General features: G+C 32.9%; 1 protein-coding gene and 1 long non-coding RNA gene across 4 annotated transcripts; both read right to left on the bottom strand.

The window, feature by feature from the left end:
* Positions 1–2,074: 2,074 nt before the first annotated feature.
* LOC107954716 (nuclear pore complex protein NUP214) lies at positions 2,075–14,887 on the bottom strand. 2 transcript variants are annotated; one of them, XM_016890358.2, is made up of 18 exons: positions 14,494–14,887; positions 14,192–14,403; positions 13,896–14,064; positions 13,432–13,578; positions 12,750–12,874; positions 11,460–11,572; positions 10,523–10,659; positions 9,793–9,958; positions 8,577–9,648; positions 8,034–8,186; positions 7,472–7,529; positions 6,715–6,848; positions 6,516–6,640; positions 5,202–5,541; positions 4,603–4,792; positions 3,912–4,489; positions 2,486–3,581; positions 2,075–2,399 (listed from the first exon to the last, which is right to left on the bottom strand). In XM_016890358.2, exons 1-18 carry the CDS (start codon positions 14,690–14,692, stop codon positions 2,281–2,283), a joined length of 5,133 nt encoding a protein of 1,710 aa, XP_016745847.2. In that variant the 5' UTR covers positions 14,693–14,887; the 3' UTR covers positions 2,075–2,280. The 2 variants fall into 2 exon arrangements, with proteins under 2 accessions (XP_016745847.2, XP_016745846.2); XM_016890357.2 differs by having other exon boundaries at positions 2,486–4,489.
* Positions 14,888–16,523: 1,636 nt separating this feature from the next.
* On the bottom strand, positions 16,524–18,465 carry LOC107954717 (uncharacterized). Of its 2 annotated transcripts, none has more exons than XR_005917546.1 (2): positions 18,162–18,465; positions 16,524–17,121 (listed from the first exon to the last, which is right to left on the bottom strand). It is a non-coding gene; the product is annotated as an uncharacterized lncRNA (long non-coding RNA). The 2 variants fall into 2 exon arrangements; XR_005917547.1 differs by lacking the exon at positions 18,162–18,465 and adding an exon at positions 17,549–17,604.
* Between the last annotated feature and the right edge of the window lie 4,698 nt (positions 18,466–23,163).

Raw genomic sequence — 23,163 nt, 5'->3', positions numbered from 1 at the left:
GGTATATGGAGGAGATTTACAAGTGGGTACTGTGATGTTAGCTTTTAGTTCAATAAAGACAATTGTAAATCTCAATTTGGATACGTGTTCATCATAGAAGATGAGCACACAGTTGCTTCTATAACAACCAAGGAAGCAGTTTGAAATAAGAAGTTCATCATAGAACTTGGAGTGATACTGAGCATTGTTGATCTGATACCTCTATATTGTGATAAAAATGGAGTCATTACACAAACAAAGGAACCATTGTCTCATCAATAATCCAAGGACATTCTCAAACGCTACCATCTCATAAGGGAGATCATTGGTATGAATAAGATAAATATAGAAAGAGTCCCCATTGGTCAAAATCTTGCTAACCCTCTCACTAAGGCACGTTCTAAGAAAATATAGTATCACCATGTAAATGTTATGGGCATTAGGTACATAGGCAATTAGCTCTAGTGCAAGTGAAAAATTGTTAATAGTACGCCCTAGAGCATCTGATGTAATAAGGATACTTTCATGTAAGTGACTATTTATTTATTGTGGCATTTTTTTTATTTATTATACTAGGCTTATGTAAATTCGTTTGTTTGATTATTAAATATCTTAAATAATATGATAAAGACATTGGTATATAAATATCAGTGCAAAAGAAATCATGAAAAGTTCATTATGCGAGATTCTTATTGCGTGCAAATTGCAATATACCTAAATTATCCCTAATCATAGTATTGGCAAGATAGCACATTGTTAATGTAAATAGACTAGCACATGTTTTGCTCCTTGACTAGGTCAAGCAGTATTTCTCATAAATTGTAGGCATAATGATGCTTAAAGTTAAAATGCAAAGGCTTGTTAGAGAAACAAGTTCATTGGAGACATTATAATGAGAATCTTCATATGGATACACAATCTATCGGTGATTAAATCTTATCATATTAATTGTACATTTGACTTGAGATCACCAAAGTCATCTTAATACCAAGTGTTATATTTTAACCCCATTACTCATTTTCCACTATGAGGCATTCATTGTTAGGAGATTTTGTATAGCATGAAGTGCTTGGAGATAATTGAGGTATCAACAAATATTCATCACCCAGATTGAATAGGGAGTTTATCTCGTGATTCTTGTATTATACCTTTATTTAAGAATTTGTCCATAGTAACATGCCAATTTAAATATGATTCATAAAGGTATTTTGAGAATAAACAATAATGATACATGAATTAACATATTTACGACTTAATTAATTATAATAGTTAAACATGAGTTGACACAAGTTCATACTCAAACCTATTGAGATGAAGAGTGGTAAAAAGGAAATTATTCATGCTAACTACATATGGAAGGGTAAAATGGTCAAACCAAGTTATTGACTCTCTTACATTTGGGTAGTCATGGTGTATGGCTAGATGCCTTTCTTGACGTATACATTAGTAAATATATTCATTTAAAGAGTTTAAACTAGACTATTTAATGATAATTAAGAATTTTTATTTACTATGTGTTGCCAACATTATTGGAAGATAAGGCGAAGCGCATAAGCCAGATTTAAGAGATTAATAATATTAGTTAATCTTAGTTACATTTGATTAATAATCTTAGTTAATCCTAATTAAATTGAGTTTAAATGCTTAAGTCGTTAAGTGTTAATTGGACAAATCTGAGTTAAGGTTGCTCTTTATTAATACTCCTCTTATAGAGAAATAAGATGATGAGAAAACAAAAATCAAATACTAGCATCTACAGATTTTTGGATTGTTACTACTAATTGAGAGTTGTTGAAGATCATCCTAGTGTTGCTGCCGTTTTCTAATTTTTAATCTAAGGGGTAGGCAAATGTTGGGTGGTCACATGAGTTTGATTTGTATTGATGTCCCGTGTTGTAATGTAACCTCCAAGTGGAGATTCACTAACTACAATCTTCCATCACCCACTGATTTCATAGTTATTGACCTCTGCATGTTTCTTTTTTTTTTTTTTTTTTGTAGGAAATAAATCCAAGCCTGCGTTTCTTGATCCACTATGTTTGCATGTTTTCCCACATGCGCACATAAGTAAATAAAATTAAAGATACATTTACAATAGTGCAAAGTTTTTCACTTCAATTCAATCACGTATATCAAATTTTAAGCAGACTAAAAATGCTCAACAATTAACGTATAAACCTTCAACAATTATATAAAGATAATATTTCCTATTAATTTAAACCTACCAGTTGAGTTGTTAAGATATATATACTCAGACTTCCACGACAAACTAAAATCCAATCCATCTAGAATTCGTTAAAACTATTTTCTCATCTGTGTAAAAAGCTCAGGAGGTTTTCCAGTTTGTCCTCCGCCGCCTCCAAAGGCTGAGAAACCAGCATTTCTTTGTTGGCTGCCGAAAGCACCAAACCCACCACTCCCTGCACAGATACTTACGGCATAAGTCACAGTCTTAAACAATATTCTGAGCCAGACAACGGCAAACAAAATAAACAACAAATTTTACCTGAGCCAGCAGCTCCTGCAAAACCACCACCTGAGGCAGGAGCAGCAAATCCACCACCACCTGAGGCAGAACCTGTAAGTCCTCCACTAGCTAAGCTACCAAATCCCCCACCGCCTAAAGCCAGACCACCAAATCCACCACCTGAAGCAACCCCAGAAAACCCACCACCACCTGAACCCAAACCAGCAAACCCACCTCCTGTTGCAGCATTAGAAAAACCAGCAGCAGATTGAGGACTTGCGAAACCACCACCAAAACCACTCCCGGAAGCAAAACCACTTCCTGGTAGAGCAGTACCAAGCTGCCTTGACTGGCCAAAAGCACCAAGAACTGATCCCAAAGCCTGCTGTCCAGCTCCAAGCTGTGCTGGTTGGCCGAAAGCACTTTGAGCAGGAGCTTGACCAGGGGCGCCAGAAGCAAAGCCACCAGAAAATGTACCAAAACTTGCAGGTTGAGCCGATTGGGAAGGCTGTGGAGATTGGAAGCTAAAAGATGCAGGCCTAAACAACTCTCCAGGATTAACAGTTGAGGTGAATGAAGAGGTAGCTGCACTTGTAGCCACAACTCCGAATGGAGCACCAAATGGGTTTGGCTTAGGAGCAGTTGGGTTAGGGTTTGAGCCAATCCCAAAGCTACTTAAGCTTCCCAAGCCATGTTCAGTCATTTGGTTTGTCTCAGGAGCCTCCTCCTCCATCTCATCCTCTTGTGTGAGATCCAAACTTCCGCTTTTTCCATTGGCAGTATTAATACTAATTGACGAAGGAGCTGAAAGACTATCTCCAGTAGAAGGCTGCAGCGGCTGAGGATTTGATGCCAAATTAGTTGCAGGACTTGCAAGATCAATGATGCGGGTTTGGCTTCCAGATAACACTCCAGTAGGAGTTTCACTTTTCTTTGGTGATGAGACAGCAAACTTAGGCTTCAAGCTCAATTCTGTTGCTGGAAGTTCATGTTGCAGAGGTGGTGCTCGTATAATCGGATCCCCATCTTTTTTTAAGTCATGTATTTCCTTATGTGGTTGGGCCTCAACTTTTAAAATCTCAGAAGAACTCACGGGAGATAAATCAGCAGGCAAGGGTATAGGCATTTCGAGAGGCTGAAAAGACAAGGAATCAGAAGAGGAAACAAAAGCAGAGAAAGGAACTGATGATGGTGAGGAAGAAGCTTTTCTATTAGCATCTACTGCAACTACAGAACTTGGTTCACTAGATTGTGTTGCAGGTGAAGTAGGCACCGCAGAAAATGAAGTTGAAAAGGAAAATTTTGGTGCCGATGTTGGACTAGTTTCAGTAGATGAGACATTAACTGATGTGAGTGATGAGGCTGTCATAGTTGAAAATGGTGATGATAATGATGGAGTTGAGGAACTGAATACTGAAGATGACAAATCTTCAACAGGTTTAAAGAATGCAAAAGACTGTGATACCTTTTCACTCGGCTGGATTTTGCTTGTCACAACATTGAATTGTGAAACTTTGGCTGAGGGGGCAGGAGATGCAGAAACAGCAGCAGGAGGTATGAACTGAGAGTTGTTACTATTAGAACCAAACATTGTACTCTTTGTGGTAGATGAGACGTGTTTCACATCCCCCAGCGCTGAATTAGCAAGCACAGTCCCTTTACCATCCGAATTTAAGGTGTCAGTAGATTTCTTTGGCAATGAAGCCACCTGGGAGATTGATGACTCTTGGTGTAGATTAGGTCTAAACTGTAGAGTGGATTGGATTTCATTCTCATTGAAAGATGATATATTAGATCTCTCAACCTGAGAAGCTCCGGAGTTTAGTTTAGCAACAGGGATACTGTGTGTTTCCCCAGAAGAATTCTGCACCAACATAGGTTGTGATCCTGATGCTGATGACAAAGCATTGAAGTTACTTGTTTGCACAGTAGAAGATTTCCACCCAGCATAATTTGGTGGTAATAGAGAACTATTATTAGCCCATCGGAAAACAGTTGATTCAGATTCCTGTCTCGGTAATGCATCCTGAATTTTTGTTTTAACTAAACAAGATGGAAGTAACAATTAGAGGCTTGCTGCATAAGCAAACAGCTTAAATAGGTATAAGCAGAGAGATGACTTTAAGAAAAATAGTACGGATTTAGCAATGCCTCACCTTCATTTCCAGATTGATGCAACATGGTTGAAGTTGCTTTGAGTTCCTTTGAGAATAAACTTGTCGACTCCTCGGAGGTGTAAGGGCTAAAGTTCTGTTTATCGGTTAAAAGTGATCTTTTTACATTTGCTGATTCTTGCAAAAGCATCCTTTTTACAGTTGTTTTTGGAGGCTCAAAACTAGCCCAGCTCTGTCACAGGATCATAGAAACTTATTGACACATCAGAATATGCAACAGCTCTTAGATTAAAATGGATGGAGAAAAGAATATAGTATATCTAGCTGACTAGTTTGACTTTGGTCTGTTGTCAATACTATATAAGATTACATAAAAGAGGATTAAATGAATAGGATAATGGATAAGGATTCTAGTTTTAACTAACAAAAATGAAAAATAAAATAAAATAAAAAGCAAGTTAAATAACTGTAATTAGTTCATAGCAGGATTAATTATAAAATGAACAGTACTTTCGAATCAACCAGAAGCTACTTTCACAACAATCAGGTGCATCCTTCAACTAAACACTCATGGCTAAAAGCAGATCCAGTAGAAAGTCTACTATAAAATAATGAAAATATGGAATAACTCAAAGAATTACCTGATCCAGTGATTCCCTCCTCCTCCTAGAATATTCTGGGTCAGAACTCTTCAGTGCACTGGATTGGTTTCGCCTCGACTGATTTCTAGAAGCAGAGGACCCAGAGGAAAGAACAAGTTTCTTAGACTTATTGCTAGGTTTTGTAGCATGCGGAGAGGTGAAAGAGGCATCATGAGCTATTCCAATCATTTGAAACAACTCCTCCTTAACATTCTGTTTTTTCACAGGGGACTCTACACTCAGCATAGCCATTTGTTCTGAGAGACATTCAGAAAGTTGCTCAGCAGCTGCTACTTGTGAACTCATTGTGCTATGTAAAGAATGCAGGGACAGAACGCGTCTGCAATGAAAAGTACCAAGATCAGCAACTTCCCTAAAATCTGTAAAAACTAGATTATCATGAATCTACAAAGCATGTTACATTTGTAGTAGCCAGAGAACTTTGACAAGGATTGGTGTTAAAAAAAACCAAACCAGCTTAATTGATAGATTCAACAACCAACAGATCTACCCAATCCGGTGTATACTCCAAAACCTATACTACATGGACTTGCCTTTCTTATTGAATACTATCATGTATTTGTGAAACTTTGGACACAAAAAGTTGGCAAAAAAATCTAAAACATCTTATCATAATATTGTAAGCTAAAATATATGATGCAAATACTTCAATACCATAGATAAATTTATTCACTTCTTTTTTTATTAATATAATTATTCATATTTAAATTTTTTATTTTATTTTATTTTATTTTTTCAAATATTTTTTACATCACTATATATATTTTGCAAGTAAAATGATCTTTTTAAATCAATTGCTTTTGCTAGAGGACTAATGGTGTTATATAAAAGTTCAGAGTCCAACCCTACAGAAGAAGAGTCAGAGATTATAGAAGACTCCATGTAACAGAGCTTAGAACCAAATACTTTGAACTATTAAAAATCATGTCGAACTGGTTAAAACTAGGATTACATCGGTTTTAGCTTTATTCTTTTATATTTTTAATTAATACTGATATTTGAACTTTTAACCTCTTAGTTACTTATCAACGATAATACTATTTAGCCAGTTGTCTATATTTATCTAACATTTAGCATATTCAATGCGTTGTATATATTTATCTAAAATTTAGCATATTCAATGCTTATTTAGCATTAAATTTATTTATTTAGTTTTTAAATTCATGTTAATTGAACTGTTCAGTCCAACCAGTTTGAAATCCAATCCAATTTTTTCATCACTGATAATGGTACATGCTTAGAGATGCTAATATAAAAGCTAGAAAACTACAGGGGAAAAAACAAAAAATAAACCTTGAAGGCCCAAATCTACTCTGTAAAGTTCTCCGACCATCACGAACTCCATCATCATCACCAAATTTATGAAGCTCACTGGTGTTGAAATGCCTCTCTAATTCAATTAACTGATTGGTCAAATCCTATAAAAGGAATTAAAATTTTAAGCCTCAAATCAAACATGATGCTTCACAACAACTATTAACTGACAACTCACTTGATTCAATTTCAATATATGTCGCTGCTTAAGCTCAAGCTCAGAACTCAACTTTTGGCAATTCCACAGGTCCCAGTATTGGCTATCTGAAGCTTGTTTAATAATGCCTTCTATGTATATCTTCCTTGCTAAAACTGGTAACCAGCACAAGTATAAACAGCATCATAACAAACCCATCTCATATGGATGTCAAAAATGTGAATTAAACAAAATGTGAATCTCAAGAATTTAATCATTATAAATTTTAATTTAAAAAAAAAAAAAGAAAGAAGAAAGCAGATTGTACAGGTTCAAACAAGCCTCAGGTTTGAATCCTTTTGTGTTATCACTTCACATTCAAGTGGTTTCAAGTTTCATTCACTTTTGGTTCAAACTATTTCACGTTTAGGTCACCTACGATTCATTTTTTTTACATTTTTCTTTTTGCCAGTTTGAACTAGACCAAATTCAATTTCCAACCACTTTGGACAGGTTATGGGTTTTGATCAAATTACAAATCATCAGGCCCTCTAGGCAGCTAACTTAGTCCTCTCACCAATTCAAAGGTTGATTAATGTACTTCCAAAGCAAAAGTTATCTCCAATGTTACATTGAAAAATAAATTGCTTTCTCAGATTGTTGTACTCGAGGCAGCAGCAAGATAAGTGTATACAAGATATGTAATTAAGAAACCAAAATTCATAAAAGAATTGTCTATAAATTGCCAAACAATCAAAATGCTTGTATTTCAATGAGACATTTTAAAGCTTGAAGATACCTTGTACGGTTTTATCAAGATGTTGTTGGATCTTCCCAAGCTGCTCATCCATTACATTCTACAAATCCCAGACAGTTAAGTTGAAAAAAACAATAAAACAAAAGCATGTAAAACAATCAGAATATTCAGCCACTTTAACATCTCATGTTCTAGTTCTATCTAACAAAGAGGAAAAAGGAAAAGAAATTTCAAAATTTGAAAACAACCAAACAAATCAAAAGTTCTCAAAGAAAAAATATATGAAGGCCTGTCAGACTAACTTGAAAGCTGCTTTAATAGATGAATATTCAATTTCTAGATCCTCAAAGACAAGCTATCCAGGAAATTAAAATGTTCCAAAATTGGAGATTAAAAAAATGTCAGCAGGTCATTGTCTCTTTTTTCCTATCCCATGCTGAGTTCTAATCCTAGGCATCAATAAGGAAAGGGGGAGTTTTAGATATTCATAGCATCAACAGAAGAAAGCATATTAAGTTATTAACCAAACAAATGCAACAGCTAAATAAATACATAAAACACAATTGAATTAACTGACACCATCAATCACTGGTACAGAAGTCACCTTCCAACTCCTGCATTTTTTAGAAAGAACTGCTATGCCCTGCTCCAGCTCTTCAACTGAACTTCTCTGAAAAACAGTGCAAACATCCCTAAAGCCACCAGCTTCTTCTATAGATTCCAGAAGTGTGTCTAGTTCTTTCGCCATCTCTTTAATCTGGTGAGGAAAAGAAAGGTAAGAGCTGTAAAGATAGCAACCATTTAATTCCGAAAAAAATACAGAAGAACCAGATTTCTCTCTTGCATGTACAGATCAAGAAAACCCTATATGACATGTCTTGCCAAAATTCATTTTCATGAGATAGAAAATAATGTGACAAAAAGGAAAATCAGGCAGCTTTTAAAATGCATTTCCTAAAAAAAAATAATTACAAAACAATGAATGAATAGACTTAAGCCTATGATATTTCAATATCAAAAGGCAAATATAGGCCAGTACAGATCTAATAGCTAACAAGTTATACATAAAGCAATCCACAGATAAACACTCACATGCAAGCACAAATTAAAACAATGCATAAGAAAACCACAAAAACATGTACAGTACATTGCCGAATTGTTTCAATAACTGTGGTTCCGATTTCAACATCCTTGACTGGGTTGCAGATTTATACTCATCCTTGGGGGGATGAAGCTTTTGGTTGAAAGACTTTTCCATTGCAAAATTTAGTAGGGAGGATGACTGTGAGCCACGAATTAAAGGTACTGACTCAATATTTCCTCCCCCTATTGAAAATTTCTGGGCCCCAATATCTACTGGTGTACCTGAAATTTTATTGACAGAAACTGATATACCAGTAGTATCTTTTAGATGTGAAGGTTTTTCAACGTTGCCACCAGGAATGCTTGTAGCACCTCTGGTACTCTGAGAACTAGCATACTGAAAATTACTTGGAGATGAAAATGAAGCTCTGGCATCAGACTCCTTTGAAACCATGAATTTTCCACTTGAAAATGGCTGGGATGAAGGATTTGGCCACAACTTAACATATGTACTCTGCAAACCAATTGATCCAGCTTCACCTACTGGTTCCTTAACCAGCTCAAACATTTTTGGTATGCTCTCATGGTTTGGTTGTAATAAGGAGTCATTTGAAACTTTCGCCACAGGAGTAACAGATCCAAATCCTGGAATCTTTTGAGCTTCTGTTTGACTACCATCCCTCACCTTATTACCAGATCCCTCTAATTGAGAAGTCCTCAGAAATGATTGTCCTGAATTGGTACCTTGCCCTCCAAAAAACAATTTTTGTTGAGTACCTGCTTCTTGGTACAGCATTGAGGTTGGAGGTTTTTGTTGGCCTACAGCTTCCGAAGACTGGGAGTTCTTCAAAGACACTGCTTTTTTAATATCATCATTATGGAATAGATTATCAGTAGCATGTGTAACTGAATTCACATTCATTTGAGAAAGGTTTACATCACTACTTCCATTGGTGAGAAGCTCAGTTTTGCCTTTATCCATCAATGGAAGAGACAAAGCTATCAGTTCTGACTTTTGTTCACCCCGTCCATATGTAAGTTCAGGTGGATCAATTTCAGCAGACACCACAACAGGGGTATCCTCTTCTTTATCAGAAAGGGCAGAAACATCAGGTGGAACATCATTTTCCCTGGCACTGCAGTAAAACCAATAGCTAATTGTAAGTAAAGCATGACGATGATACCATCATAATGCAAAGACTGGTCAGCAGTTTCAAGAAAAAACTTTGCTTTGAAACATATAATTAATAAAAAAAATTGGAAATGAAAAAAAGGGCTACCTTGCAACCTGGAACATAATAAGTTTGCCCTCTAAAGTAAGGCATATAAGAACACAATATGGTGAAAGCTCCCTAACTTCTTCAACTCCAAGTTGCACTTTAACACTCCCAAACACAGACACGTTATCAATGCAAAGCCCCATGATCAAATTATCATCATCATTATCTATGCACAAACCAAACAAAAAAAGTTGTATTAAAGCATCAAAAAAAATTGCTGGTAAAAACATTTGAAAACAAATTCTAAGAATCTTTCAGCACAAAACACAAGATGACACAATCTTGTAGAAAATGCCACACTAATTTGAAAACAAATTATAAAAATCTTTCAGCATAAAGTATAAGATAACACTATATTGTCGAAAATGCCACAGTAATTATGTCTACTAGAACATAGATCTAAAAAGTTCAAGTTTCAAACTAAACAAGTCAGAATAAATGTTTCCAGATATCAAAAAGCAAATTTCAAAAAATATATAAGAAAGGATAGAAAATTGGTCACAAAAACATGACTACTTAACAAGATTTGAAGCATCACTGCTCAAGTTCTAGACTAGGATTTAAGTCCAAACAACCCCTTCACAGAAGATGTTTGTCAAATCCATATTCTAAAGGGACAGTTCAAAATGCTTTACAAATTAATTATTTGAATCTTTGTGCAAAGGAGAACACAAAAGATAAAACAATAACTTGAGCTATTTCTACATGGTCAAAAAGACAGGTTGAAAACCTTGAAGTTCAATCCTGGGGAGCCAATTATCACGCTCAATATCAACAACTGAAGCTTCACCAGTCTCACCAAGTGACCAACTGAGTAACACAATATGCTGATCCGTGTTCTTTCTGTTAGCAGCAATTGCAAGCTTGCTGTAATAATAAAAAGCAAAAATTACCCCTTAACCAAAAAGTAAATGATTCCTGAAGATTGATTCAAAAAAAAAAAAAGTAATTCCCGAAGAGCTAGAACAAAAAGTAAAAGGGGAAAAAGAAATGAGTACATTAAAAAAAAGGAACATGAGTTTGATAGTCAATTGATCTTCACATTATAGAATGTATACGTAAAAAGGAAGAAAAGGAGCGATAGCATCCAAATTTCAGTTATTTGATTAGTAAAAGTATTAAATTACAAACAGAAACTCTGGACGAGTTCTCCTTATATGAAATTGATGTGCAAGTTCAAATCATCTCAATAGCAAAGAAAACAAAGAACCAAAAGGAATTAAATTTAAAGTTTTCACAAGTGATAACTGTGACTAAGTACCCGAGTTAGCTCTTGCAATTGAAGAGATTAGATTCACTTGAACTATATGCATATCTGTGATCTATGATATACATATATAAATTGAGAAAAAAAAAGTTCCTTGTTATTCATTTTATTTCTAGATTCACTCTTAATAATTTTATTAATTATAATTTCCAATTGAAACAGTAAATTAATAACAATAAGATTTATTTAACGTATAAATAAGAACTATTGCATCAATTTTATTAAAAACGTTTTACTTGACTTAGGATTCTTTACTCATTATATTTCTAATTGTAGTCGTATCAAACATTTATATATATATAATTATAGTTTAAATAAAATAAGATTACAAGCATTCACCTGCAACACACATGACAACAAGGAGTAAAAAGTGCAAGAGTATGAAACTAAATCACATTACCATTGTTCCAAATAACTCAAGAATAAGTAAGGGCCGGTTCCGAAGGGCACAATATCATCAATTAGACCAGCAAACAAATCACTAAAGGATAGAACAACCAAATCAGAAGTAGCCTGCAATAAATTTGATAAAAGTTTAATGTATAACAACAATTGCATTACAAAGAGAGAATGAATATGGCATTTGCATCCTCAAAGGTTCATAACCAGGGAAAGTAATAAGCTGGCTACGGTCCAATGTAAAAACATTTTTTATTTAGGTAAGGGGATTCAAACAGGACTCACTGAACAAGGAATCATGCACCAACCAACTTAGCCAAATAATCATGTGCTAAGACATTTCTTGAATATAATGGTATAAGCCCTATTAATTAATTAGTAATCCAAATCAAGAACTGAGCATTGCCAGAAATAATTACCATTCATAAAGATCATGATCCCATTAAAGATAGAAATCCCAAGAACATCTCCTTCAAGAGGTAGAACACTTATGTTCATTTCGTTTTGAACAAAGTGTGATTAAGCAAATACATTAGCCTATGGTCATGGTGATTAAAGAGATACTTTTTCGGGCACTTTTTCATGGAAACTTTAAGTACTAATAACAGTAGGAAAAGCCAAACGCTAATGGTGCTAATAATCAAAAATGTAAGAGTCCATTATAGTATTCCCACATTCTCCATCTATAATAAGTTAAAACTCCAAAAGCAAAGTAAATGCAAAGATAACACTATGAAAATTGGCAAAACAAGGCAAACTTTTGCCCGCCCCAAACATGAGCTGGCTCTACGTCCTCTTAACCCAGATCCAATCCACCATAACACTGATATCATTTTATCTAGGTTGTGGCAGGTGCATGAGATGGATAATAAGCAAAAGTGACTAATTTTTTTAACAATTGCTATTGCAATTGATGTCTTTTAGAAATTTGGATCTTCACTCAATAGCAAAGCCATTTCAGGATTATGACAAAAGGATAAGGGTTTAGTGAACGAAGGGACAATACTAGAACAAAATGAATTAAAGAAGATGCAATCAAGAACAAGAAAAGAATAATACCAGAAGGGTAAGCCCAGAAGCTGGTGCCAAAGCAACCTATATAATTTAGGTATGCAACTCTAAAGACAAATGAAATGCAGACAGTACTATTCAAATAGCAGTTGACTCCAAACTAACCTCTCTGATCGTTAATCATCATACTAATTGCAACAAACAATAAAGTTGATAAACTAAACCTTATTGCAAACAAATTCAAAAGAAAACTATCAATTTACTATTGAACTATACTAACATCTGTGATTTTGCCTGACTTGCTTTTGACTACTTGGACGAGGTAATTTTCTTCTTTCGCATCTCTGGTAAACTGAAAGCATCCAAGAATAATGCAATCAGGATGAATCCATCTGATAGTATCCACTGACAAAATTATTCACAAAAAAACTGTTCAGTTTCAAAGGTTATGAACATGAAAGATTTGTAAAAAAAAGAAAAACCATATATAGATAAGGATATGACTTTAAGCAAGTTTTAATAATATCAACTGCACTTTAACTACTGTAGCTACCAGAACGAAAACATTAACCTGGAATGACAGTGATATCTCAATTATAAATTTTTAATCAGAACAATGAATTTAAGCTCCAAATGTTTTAAAAAATACTGTTAAGCACTTCAAAACACTTGTACAAACACAATAGCATTCACCATGCAAATCAATGCCATCAAGCATTAAATCCACAGCATGGACTCCACAAAGAGCTCTCCAAGATTTTATTTTAGTTCACTTTTGATAAAATAAAAGGAAAAAGGAAATCTTAACTTTTTTAACAAAGAAGAGAATGTAACGTCCAAAAAAATCATCAAGATGCATAAAATTACAAACAGGAGTAATCCATGACTAACATGTAAGAAAAATCAAAAAGCAAATACAACATAAAAATCTACAAGAAATTTTATAGATAAAAGAACCCCACCTTTTACAGTGCAATCATCGTTGGAATCACCAACCCAAGACTTGAATGAAAGAGCTACGCACAATTTTTCATTGAATTTGGATGACAAAATACTAAGGCTATTATCTCTTGCCACGGCAACAAAAGCACCTTTTGCACTCCATTCAACTAAGAAAACAAAACAAATATTGTTAGATCTTAGAACACAAAATTTTCAATCGGGGAGGGGTGAAAGAGGAAGCAAGATGGTTAGTTGATGAAATAGCAATCTTTCATAAGATACTATTCAAACAATGCTAATACATAACAAGCCAGGTGCAAATACCACAAAACATAGAAAGGTCAAGAAAAGGAAGGGCAAACGTAAACAAATTAGAGGAGCATGCAAGGACCTCTGTATTTTACTAGAAAATGAGGAAAAAAAAGCCAATCACTGTGATGTTTTAGTGACGATTAATAATTGAAAGATAGATGTTCTGAGATACCAGCATCAACATTATCCATCACATGCTTAAGAGGATGTGCAAGAGTTCCATGATATAGCTTTCTATCATCTGAAAGAACTAGGAAAGAGTTATCCTTCTTCTTTCTCCAACGAATATCCTTGACAAAGCTTGACTGAGGGAGCGAAGTGGAGAAACATGGCTTTATATCCTACATACAGGCAGTGTCATGCACGAACAAGATGTCATATTAGAAACAGCCTCTTAATTAAAGAGTAACTTACTAAGAAGGGAGCTGACACAGAAGAAATGAATATCAGGTGCTACAGTAAGAGTACCTTATTAAGAAGGGAGCTGACACTGAAGAAATGAATATCAGCTGCCACAGAAACTGCAAGTATGGTGTCGTCGATGGTGGAAAGAGCAAGAATGTGAACCTTGCCAATGGGAACTTCCACCAAACTCAGATCTTCAATACTTGAAGAGGAGGCTTTTTCCCTAATGTCCTTGGCTAAATCAATCACATCTTTGGTCCTCGCCACCAAGAACCCTAAAACATTCGGTACAGTTTATATTACCAGCCTAAAAGAGCAGAAATACAAAGAAAGATGTTCAAAAGCAAAAAGGCAAGAAAGAGAACCCCCAGAAGAATGAGCTAGAAACAGGAGCTGGAAACGTTGGGAGAGGACGAGGGGCTGAGAAGGAGGACTTCGGAGATCGAACTGGGAATCCGGTTGAGATTTGACAGGCACGGGTTCGCCGATTTTCTCGAAGAAGAAATCCTGGGTTTCGACATGCTCCCCTTCATTCTCTTCACAAATTTCAAGCCGGCTGCCCATGTCCAGTATTCAATTGTTCAACTTCTCTGACATTAATCAATCTATCCGATCAGTTCAACAAAACCCTAACGCTAGTAAGACACCCTCGGCGGCAAAACTTCCTCGTCTAATAGTAATATGAGAAAGAGGATACTATAAATGGGCTTTCCGATTGGTATTTTTTCTCCAGCCGAGATTATTTGATGAGCTTACCTTTTTTCACTAAAGTGCTTTTGAAAATTGTAAGTTTTTAGAATTGCTGTTAAAATGTAATTTTAAAGAATAAAATGTTTATTTTAAACATGATATTATAAGGTAATGAATATTTATTTAAATAATGTTTAAATTAGTTAATATTATTATATTTTAACAAAAATATAAAAAATAATTTATTATAACTTATTGTTAATATTTTAATAAATAATATTAATTTTAAATATTTCTAAGTAATTAATATTAATTATTTTTTAAATTTAATTAGAATATATAAACTATATTTAAATATTTAAATATAAAATTAAATATTTTTAATTAGATATTGACACAATTGTATTATTATAATAATTACTTTTTTATTTTTAATTAATACTTTTAACATATTTTTATTATTTTATTTTAAAATGTATTTGAATATATAACTCATATTAACATAACATAGAAAACGTAAACCTAACAAATTAAAATATTACATATATTTGGATTAAAGTTTTAAAAAGGAATAATATTTATATACCAAATATAAATACTAAAAATTTTACAATAGCATTTTCAATTTAAAGTGAATTCATTAAACTAGAAGCTATAGCATCTCTTGTCAATTCCATTTCAAAACCACTTGAATTGTTTGATTCACCGTCATCATCGTCGTCATCGTCATCATCATCACTTTCTTGACCAAGTGCATTTTCTGAATCAATAATATTCTCATATGCCTAGTTAATATCTTCGTATTCCATAAAATCTGTATAATTTCAACCGATATATTTTCGAAAAAAATTGCGTATCGTCAAGGGAAATAAATTAAGCCAAATCAATCATTTATAAAAAGATATTGTACTAACTATTGATTTTATCAATAAATTCACTAAAAAATGATTACTCCTTTGATATATTTACACAACCTTACTACTGCAACCAACAAAAATTTCCAGAGTGGAAAACACACTCATCTCTTTTGAAAAATAAAGGTGAAGAGAAACATAAACTTCAATAGAACAAGTGAGGTACTTTGTCTATCAAAAGGCCTTCAAAGAAAAATGATAACTCTGATCCCTAAATATTTCCATACACATTTATTTACCATTTGAAAAAAAAAATTGAAAGAGAAAGGGTGCTAAACCATTAGTGTCTGTTTTGCTACAGTCAAGTGCTTCATAGTGTGAATATTGATGCTTTTCTTGCACTGATAATATATATTTTTTAATTCAAGAAGACTTTTGCTTTTTCATTTCTGATAAAGATCCATACCCGTTCTAAGTTGGACGATGTGTAAACAATAAGCGTTGCAAAAAATCTTTTCACCTAATGAAAAAATAACTCAAATATGTCATAAAACCTTAAACATAAAACTGTCCCACATAAACAAAGAGAATTTTGAAGTTCTCAGATTACAATATGCCATCCTAGTTAGATAAACATGTAGCAATTATTTGTATCCTTTTAGAGAAATTAAGATAATTCATTTCCTTCATTTTGAAGAATACGGTAATCAAGAGCATGCAAGCATTAAAAGAACTAAGAATATAACCAATAATTAAACAAGTCATCGTGCTAAAGTTGATACCTACTGTAGCCTCTAGAACAATAAATACAATTGAACCTATAATCCAACTTAAACTCAACGACAAAAACATTAAGGAATATGTAGAATATTTCATTATATAATACTTATTATCAAAGTGATTACTCCTTTGCAGTATCCTAGTCCATTTCATTTTGCTAATACAGTTTTAAAATTGAAAGAACATTCTATTATAAAATGTCCAACTTATAACATAAAGAGAACACCAAATTCTAAGCATCAGAGTGTGCCTGCTGCAACTCTACCTTAACAGGCTCAGCTGCTTGCAGTTCTACTTCCATCTTAGCTATTTTATCCGTAAGGCTCCTCATTTGTTATTCTCTTTTAGATGTTACAGCTCCTATCTGAGCATGTAAGATCTGCAACTCATGCTGGGCAGCAGCAAGTTCCTGTCTCAATGTCCCATGGGTAGCAGCAATTCTCTGGTTTTCTGTACCAAGTCTCTGCATTTCTACATGCTGTGCAACAAGCTTTTGTTCCATGATTTCTGGAGGTGGCAACATATCAAAATGTGCAAAAAGACCTGGACGGGGAGGAATTCCTAGACCAAATGGGTCAGAATGTACCATGCCAGGTCCAGAGAGAGGACGCCTCAGATGAGGGGTGGAATTCGACTTTTACTTCCCATTTTTAGTGGCTACTGTATGACCTGTGCAAAGAAATACAACTCATAAGAACACTGCTGCTCTCCACTTTGATTGACTTCATTAAGAAACTTGAAAACTACTCATTCATCATGTGACATGAATAACAATCTGATATTGATGCAATGCTGGGGGATTTTAGTACATACATGCAACACAACACAGTCAAGGAACAATAAATACAATTGAACCTATAATCCAACTTAAACTCAATGACAAAAACATTAAGGAATATGTAGAAGATTTCATTAAATAATACTTATTATCAAAATGATTACTCCTTTGTAGTATCCTAGTCCATTTCATTTTGCTCATACAGTTTTAAAATTGAAAGAACATTCTATCATAACAATGTCCAAAATATTAGATATAAAGTAATGCATTATGTAAACACAAAGCCATAAGCAAATTGGTCTGCCACAGAAGCATTACAAGTGTCACCAAGGCAGTTGTCACCAGCATAACAACAACTTCAGCTATGCCAGAAAAAATAATTAAACGAGCATTAGAGTGAAGCATATGCTAGCAAAAGCAGCACTAGAATACTTTGAATAAACAAAAGGAAAATTGTGGTGAGAAAAGTTGCTAACCATAGGCATTGGCGATATCTGTTGAAAATGGAAACAAAGAAACAAAGTAACTTTTTAGCGTTTGCAAAACAAGTTCGCAATCTGATGGGTTGCTTACATGAAGCATATGCCATAGACCAGCCCCCATTAACATAACATCAGGGTATTTTTTTTTTAGTCTTGAAATCCGTCAACAAATGGGTTAAATTCAATACATAAGGCGCCCAAACGAAATCCAATTTCATACCGATTTCATCAATTGAAATACTGTAATTACTGTGCCATTAAACAAAGCAGTTTTAACAGAATCCGTGCGTTGGGGTTCAGAACCCAGAAGCAAATTCAATAGAGAGAGAGTGAACAATCGAAGAATGTAAAATTTCTGTAAAATTTTTGCTAAATCCTAAACAATCAGAAAACAACTAAAAATAAAGCAGAATGAATAATTAAAGAGAAGAAGAAGAAAAGTAACTCACCGGCGGAAGAGGAACAAAGAACCAGAGGAAAAGAAACAAAGGCAAAGAACTTGATATCTCAGGCAAAGAACCAAAGGGAAGAACGGTTTTTGGGGAGAAAAATGGAAATTACCAGCCAAAAGCACTTTTGGCTGAAGAAAAGGAGAAAATTTTAATTTCTTCATTTGGAGAAAAGGACTTCTCCGATGGCGAATTTTTTTCTGAAACGGAGGCCGTTCTTTGTTCCTTTTAAGAGAAAAGGACTTTTTATTGAAAAAGTCCTTCTAAAACTCAAAGGAGAACGGGCCCTTAAACTGAATATAGTGGCAGGCTTCATTGCTTCTTCTTTGGGTTCAATAGTGGCAGTTTGAATTAGGTAAGTTTGTCTTTGGGTTAATATACAGTTTACTCCTCAACTTATCTATCTATTTTTTTTATTTAGTCTGTCCTTGAATTTGTATTTTGTCATACATATTGAAGAGTCAACATATAGTTTATCCCCTAAGTTAGGGGTGAGCATTCAATCGAATCGAATAAAAAAATTTTGAGTTAACCGAGTTGACAAATCTTATTTTATCATCTTAACTCGATTTGAAATTTTCTCGAATCGAGTCGAGTGAGATGGAATTCGAATCTAATCGAATATATTTGTTCGAATTAAATTAAAAAAAAGATTCTAGGTCCTTATAATCACTGTCACCCACCGTAATCAAATTTTTTATTAATTTTCATTCCCTCATAATTGATTTATTATTTTTTTATATATGAGTTAGCTTCTTTACTTACTTAGTTGCTTCAATTATCTTCTTATTCTTGTCACTGTGTATTTTGAAATTAAAAAAATATATTAAATGTAAAAAAATTGTAATTTTTTTAATTAAAGTTATCTTAAAGATAAAATGTAAAATTGATACTAATATAAAATTTTAACACGAATATATTTATGGCATCATAAATAATTAAATTTTAACAAAAATTTATAAAGATTTAATATAATTAAACAATTTAATAATATAAATAATACAAAATGTGAAATTTAATTTAATAATATAAATAGTATATATAGATAAAATTATTACTATTTAGATTTAGAGAGTTTTTTTGAATTATTTTAATTTTTTATTTGGAGGTAAAATGTGAGAAATAAAAGTTTATGGGGGAATAAAAAGTTTTGCAGGTTAAATGAGTAAAATTTGGGGGAATGTAAATGGGGAAGTAAAATTTTGGAGGGAAATGGGTTTGGGGTAGAGGGGGTGGGATGAGAGAGGAGTAAAAGTTTTTGGGGGAAGTGAGAGGGAGTAAAAGTTTTGGAAAAAAATATAGAGTTTTGAGAGTTTGGGGTAAAAATGTAAAATACTATAGTTCTGTATTCGATTTATTTGAATTATTTGAATTCGAAAATCAAACTCGATTAGAACTCGAAATTTGAAAAAAAGAATTCGAGTTGACTCAAATAATTTGATAAATTCGAATAAATCGATTCGTTTATTCGAAATTCAAAATTTTTTTCGAGTTTTTCGAGTCAAATCGAGTTTTGCTCACCCCTATCCTAAGCTTGTCCAAAAGTACCTAGTTTGTACTTGAACTTGTCCAAAAAGCACCTAATTGTACCGAAACTTGTCCAAAAAGTATACTTTTTAAAATTAGTTTATATTTTTAAAATATTTTTTATTTTTTTAATTTATATCCGCCATGTGTCATTATAGGATTGGTCATTAATGCCTCATTAACACAAACTAGCGGTATTAATTTAAAGGTACCAACATGGGTGACGGAATACAAATTCATGTACCAACTAGGTACAAAAAAAGGTTCAAGTAACAATTAAGTACTTTTTAACAAGTTCAAGGGCAAACGACATATTAACCTTTTGTCTTTAAAGTAATATTTTATTGGACAAGTGGGGTTGGGTTTACAACTAAAATATGCTTTTAACTTTTTAAGGATTATTTAAATTCATTATGGTTTAAAATATAATTTTAATATTTTAGATCGATTAGTATTGACATTATTATTAATGTAAGAATATGTGTGTTCGAGCTTGTTGAAACACGTTTATCCTTCTAATTAAGGATTGGAGAGGAATTATGATAATTCTAGACATTATATCAAAAAATATATATTAATTTTTTAGTAAATTATAAAAATAGTCAATCAACTATTAACGTGTTTCTATTTTGGTTACTAAAGTTTAAGATTTTATATTTTGGTCACTAACGTTATCGAAATTTAATATTTTGGTCACTCATCTATTAAATAACTAACAAAAGCCTTTTTTATTGGCATAATAACAATATTAGCGCTCCAATGTTTACAGATTCTATCAATTTTATCCAATTTCTAAAAATTCAACAAATTTAATCATCAACTTTACAAATTCTGTCAATTTAATTTTGATTCTTAAAATTTTAAAAATATATATATTTAAAAGTTCATTTTTCGATAAAAATATATAAGATGTTATAAAAAAATACATACACAATTATAAATAAATTAATATCTATTTTTTCTACTCCTCACCAAATTTACCAAGCGTTGGACATTGTCTTCACCAACAACCTCTAGCACCAATAACCCTTATTGCAAATTCCTCGATTTTCACATCCTCCGCCATTGCACCATCCAACTAAAAATCAATTGTGGAGCTGTCGGTATGGCCTTCCATCTAATGGGTCTTTAAGACTTTATCCTCACCTATATATCCCCAATTGTGCCCACCACTGGGCTGTAGTTTTGACCCAACTTGAACGTAATGGTCTTTAATATTGAAAAAAGGGAAGAGTTGAATATGCTTAAGTTTCTTCCTGGTTTTTCCCTTAAATTGGTTTATTTATAAGATTATTATTTTATTTATAAAATTATTATTTTAATAAATAAAATTCATGTTAGAAAAATAGAAATTTGGTTATTCATTTGTTTTTAAATATTTTTATAATTTTGTATGTACTTTTATCGAAAAATATATTTTTTTAAATATTTAAAATTTTAAATTTTTAAAATTTAAAATTTAAATTTTTTATTTTTGAATGCTTAAGCATCAAAACTAAATTAACAAAACAAATAAAGATGAGGGATAAATTTGTTGATTTTTTTTAGAATTAGGATCAAAATGATAGAATCTGTAAATATTAGAGGACTAAATTTGTTATTATGCCAATTAAAAAAGGTTTCCGTTAGTGATTTAACAAATGAGTGACTAAGATATTACATTTTGATAACGTTAGTGACTAAAATAGAAACTTTAAACCTGAGTGACCAAAACAGAAACATACTAATAATTGGGTGACTATTTTTATAGTTTACCCTTAATTTTTTAAGTTTGCCCATATTTTTTGACTTATTCCATAAATTGATACTTAAACTATATTTTTTTCCTAAGTTGGTACCTAAATTTTTTTATGTTAAAAGTGATACTTGATATGCTCTAGAGGTGCTCATGGGCCGGGCCGGGCCGGGCCAAAAAATTTTGGCCTGGGTCTTAGGCCCGGGCCCAGCCTGACCCGAAATATGGGCCTAGAATTTTGCCCAGGCCCAGCCCGGGAAATTCATAAGCCCGAGCCGAGCCCGGCCCGGCCCGTTTTTTAAATAAATACCAAAAATTTATTTTAAAAATTAAAATAAAAATTAAAAAAAATATTTTAAAAATATTTTAAAATTAAAAAAGTATTTTTAAAAAATTTAAAAACTTTAAAAAAATTAAAAAAGTATTTTAAAAGTATTTTAAAATTAAAAAAATAAAAAAATAAAAATATTTATTATATTCGGGCCGGGCCGGGCATGGCATGGCCCGGACCAAAAAAGTGGTGCCCGAGGCCCGGCCCGTTTTTTAATCGGGCCTCGTTTTTTTGTCGAAGCCCATATTTCGGGCCTATATTTTTACCCAAACCCTCTCATATTTCGGGCGGGCCGTCGGGCCGGGCCGGGCCGCCCGGCCCATGAGCACCTCTAATATGCTCCATTACTCAATTAAAATTGTTAGCTCAAATAATCAAATTCAAATTGTCAAGAGTAGGGGTGAATTGACTTTTAAAAAATTTGTGAAAGCTAAAGAAAAAGGATAGAAAATTTTGACATAAGAATTTAGAATGGTTCGGCCCTAATTGCCTACTTCACTACCTTAGCTTTTCACTACTAAGGATTTTTCCAAATTCACTAATTTGATAACCTTTGAAGATTTGAATATAGTATTTAACCTTAAAAACTCCCTTAAGGTTTCTACCTAAACCTTAAGATACAAACCCTTTCAAAGAGATACAAAGAAGCAAACAAAGAAATAATCCTTACAAGATCAATGCGTTTGCAAATTAAGCTCAATTACAATGAAAAACACTTGAGCAAATAGAATGAAAATAAATCTCCCAAGTGTATGAAAAAAAAGTATGGAAATATTTGGCACAAAGGTTGTTTGATTGATTTTTTTTTCGCTTGAATCTGTTTTCTTGTTGTTGTAGAATATTTAGAAGTTGGTATTTATACCCCTTAATTGATTTCCAAAACCGTTGTGGTTGTTGGAGATATGAATAGAACTATTGGGATGTGAAAACCAGTGCATTTAGTTCACTTACAATAGCGAGTATCGATACCAGATAAAATGGTATCAATAATTTTTACATTAAATGCAAAATTTAGTGACTGTTGGAGCTAAAATATCGATACCAGACAAATTATTTCGATATCATATGAAAAATATCGATACCAGATTGATACTTAGATGAATTTGTGAAAAATAGAATGTTAATTTGGTATCGTTTTTAAAAAGGTATCGATATTTTGAAAATTATCGATACTTAGCCAAAAAGTATTGATACTTTTTGGTTTGGAGCTATACTGACTTGTTTGAAAAATAGTTTCAATAGTTAAAAGAATTTTTACTAAAAGAACTTTTACTTGATTAAAATCATTTTAACTTGATTTTAAAGTTGATTAAAAAATTTTCTAAGAGTTCAAAGTAATGATTGAAAATTTTATCTCTTAGACTTTATTTGAGAAATCATTTTTCAATTTTGTTCAACTTTAACTTTTA

Source organism: Gossypium hirsutum, chromosome D08 (assembly GCF_007990345.1).
Source record: "Gossypium hirsutum isolate 1008001.06 chromosome D08, Gossypium_hirsutum_v2.1, whole genome shotgun sequence".
Taxonomy (NCBI): Eukaryota; Viridiplantae; Streptophyta; class Magnoliopsida; order Malvales; family Malvaceae; genus Gossypium; species Gossypium hirsutum.
The sequence above is the reverse complement of the archived record's forward strand: the minus strand, read 5'-3'. Positions and strand labels throughout refer to the sequence as shown.

What these genes read in the sequence shown, in the direction of transcription:
- LOC107954716 (XM_016890357.2), bottom strand. Translation starts at nt 14,692, where the DNA reads ATGGGCAGCCGGCTTGAAATTTGTGAAGAGAATGAAGGGGAGCATGTC. An exon ending in CCCCAGGATTGAACTTCAAG is followed by an intron (nt 9,959 to 10,522) that starts GTTTTCAACCTG and finishes GTTTGTGCATAG; the next exon opens with ATAATGATGATGATAATTTG. An exon ending in ATTATGTTCCAGGTTGCAAG is followed by an intron (nt 9,649 to 9,792) that starts GTAGCCCTTTTT and finishes GTTTTACTGCAG; the next exon opens with TGCCAGGGAAAATGATGTTC.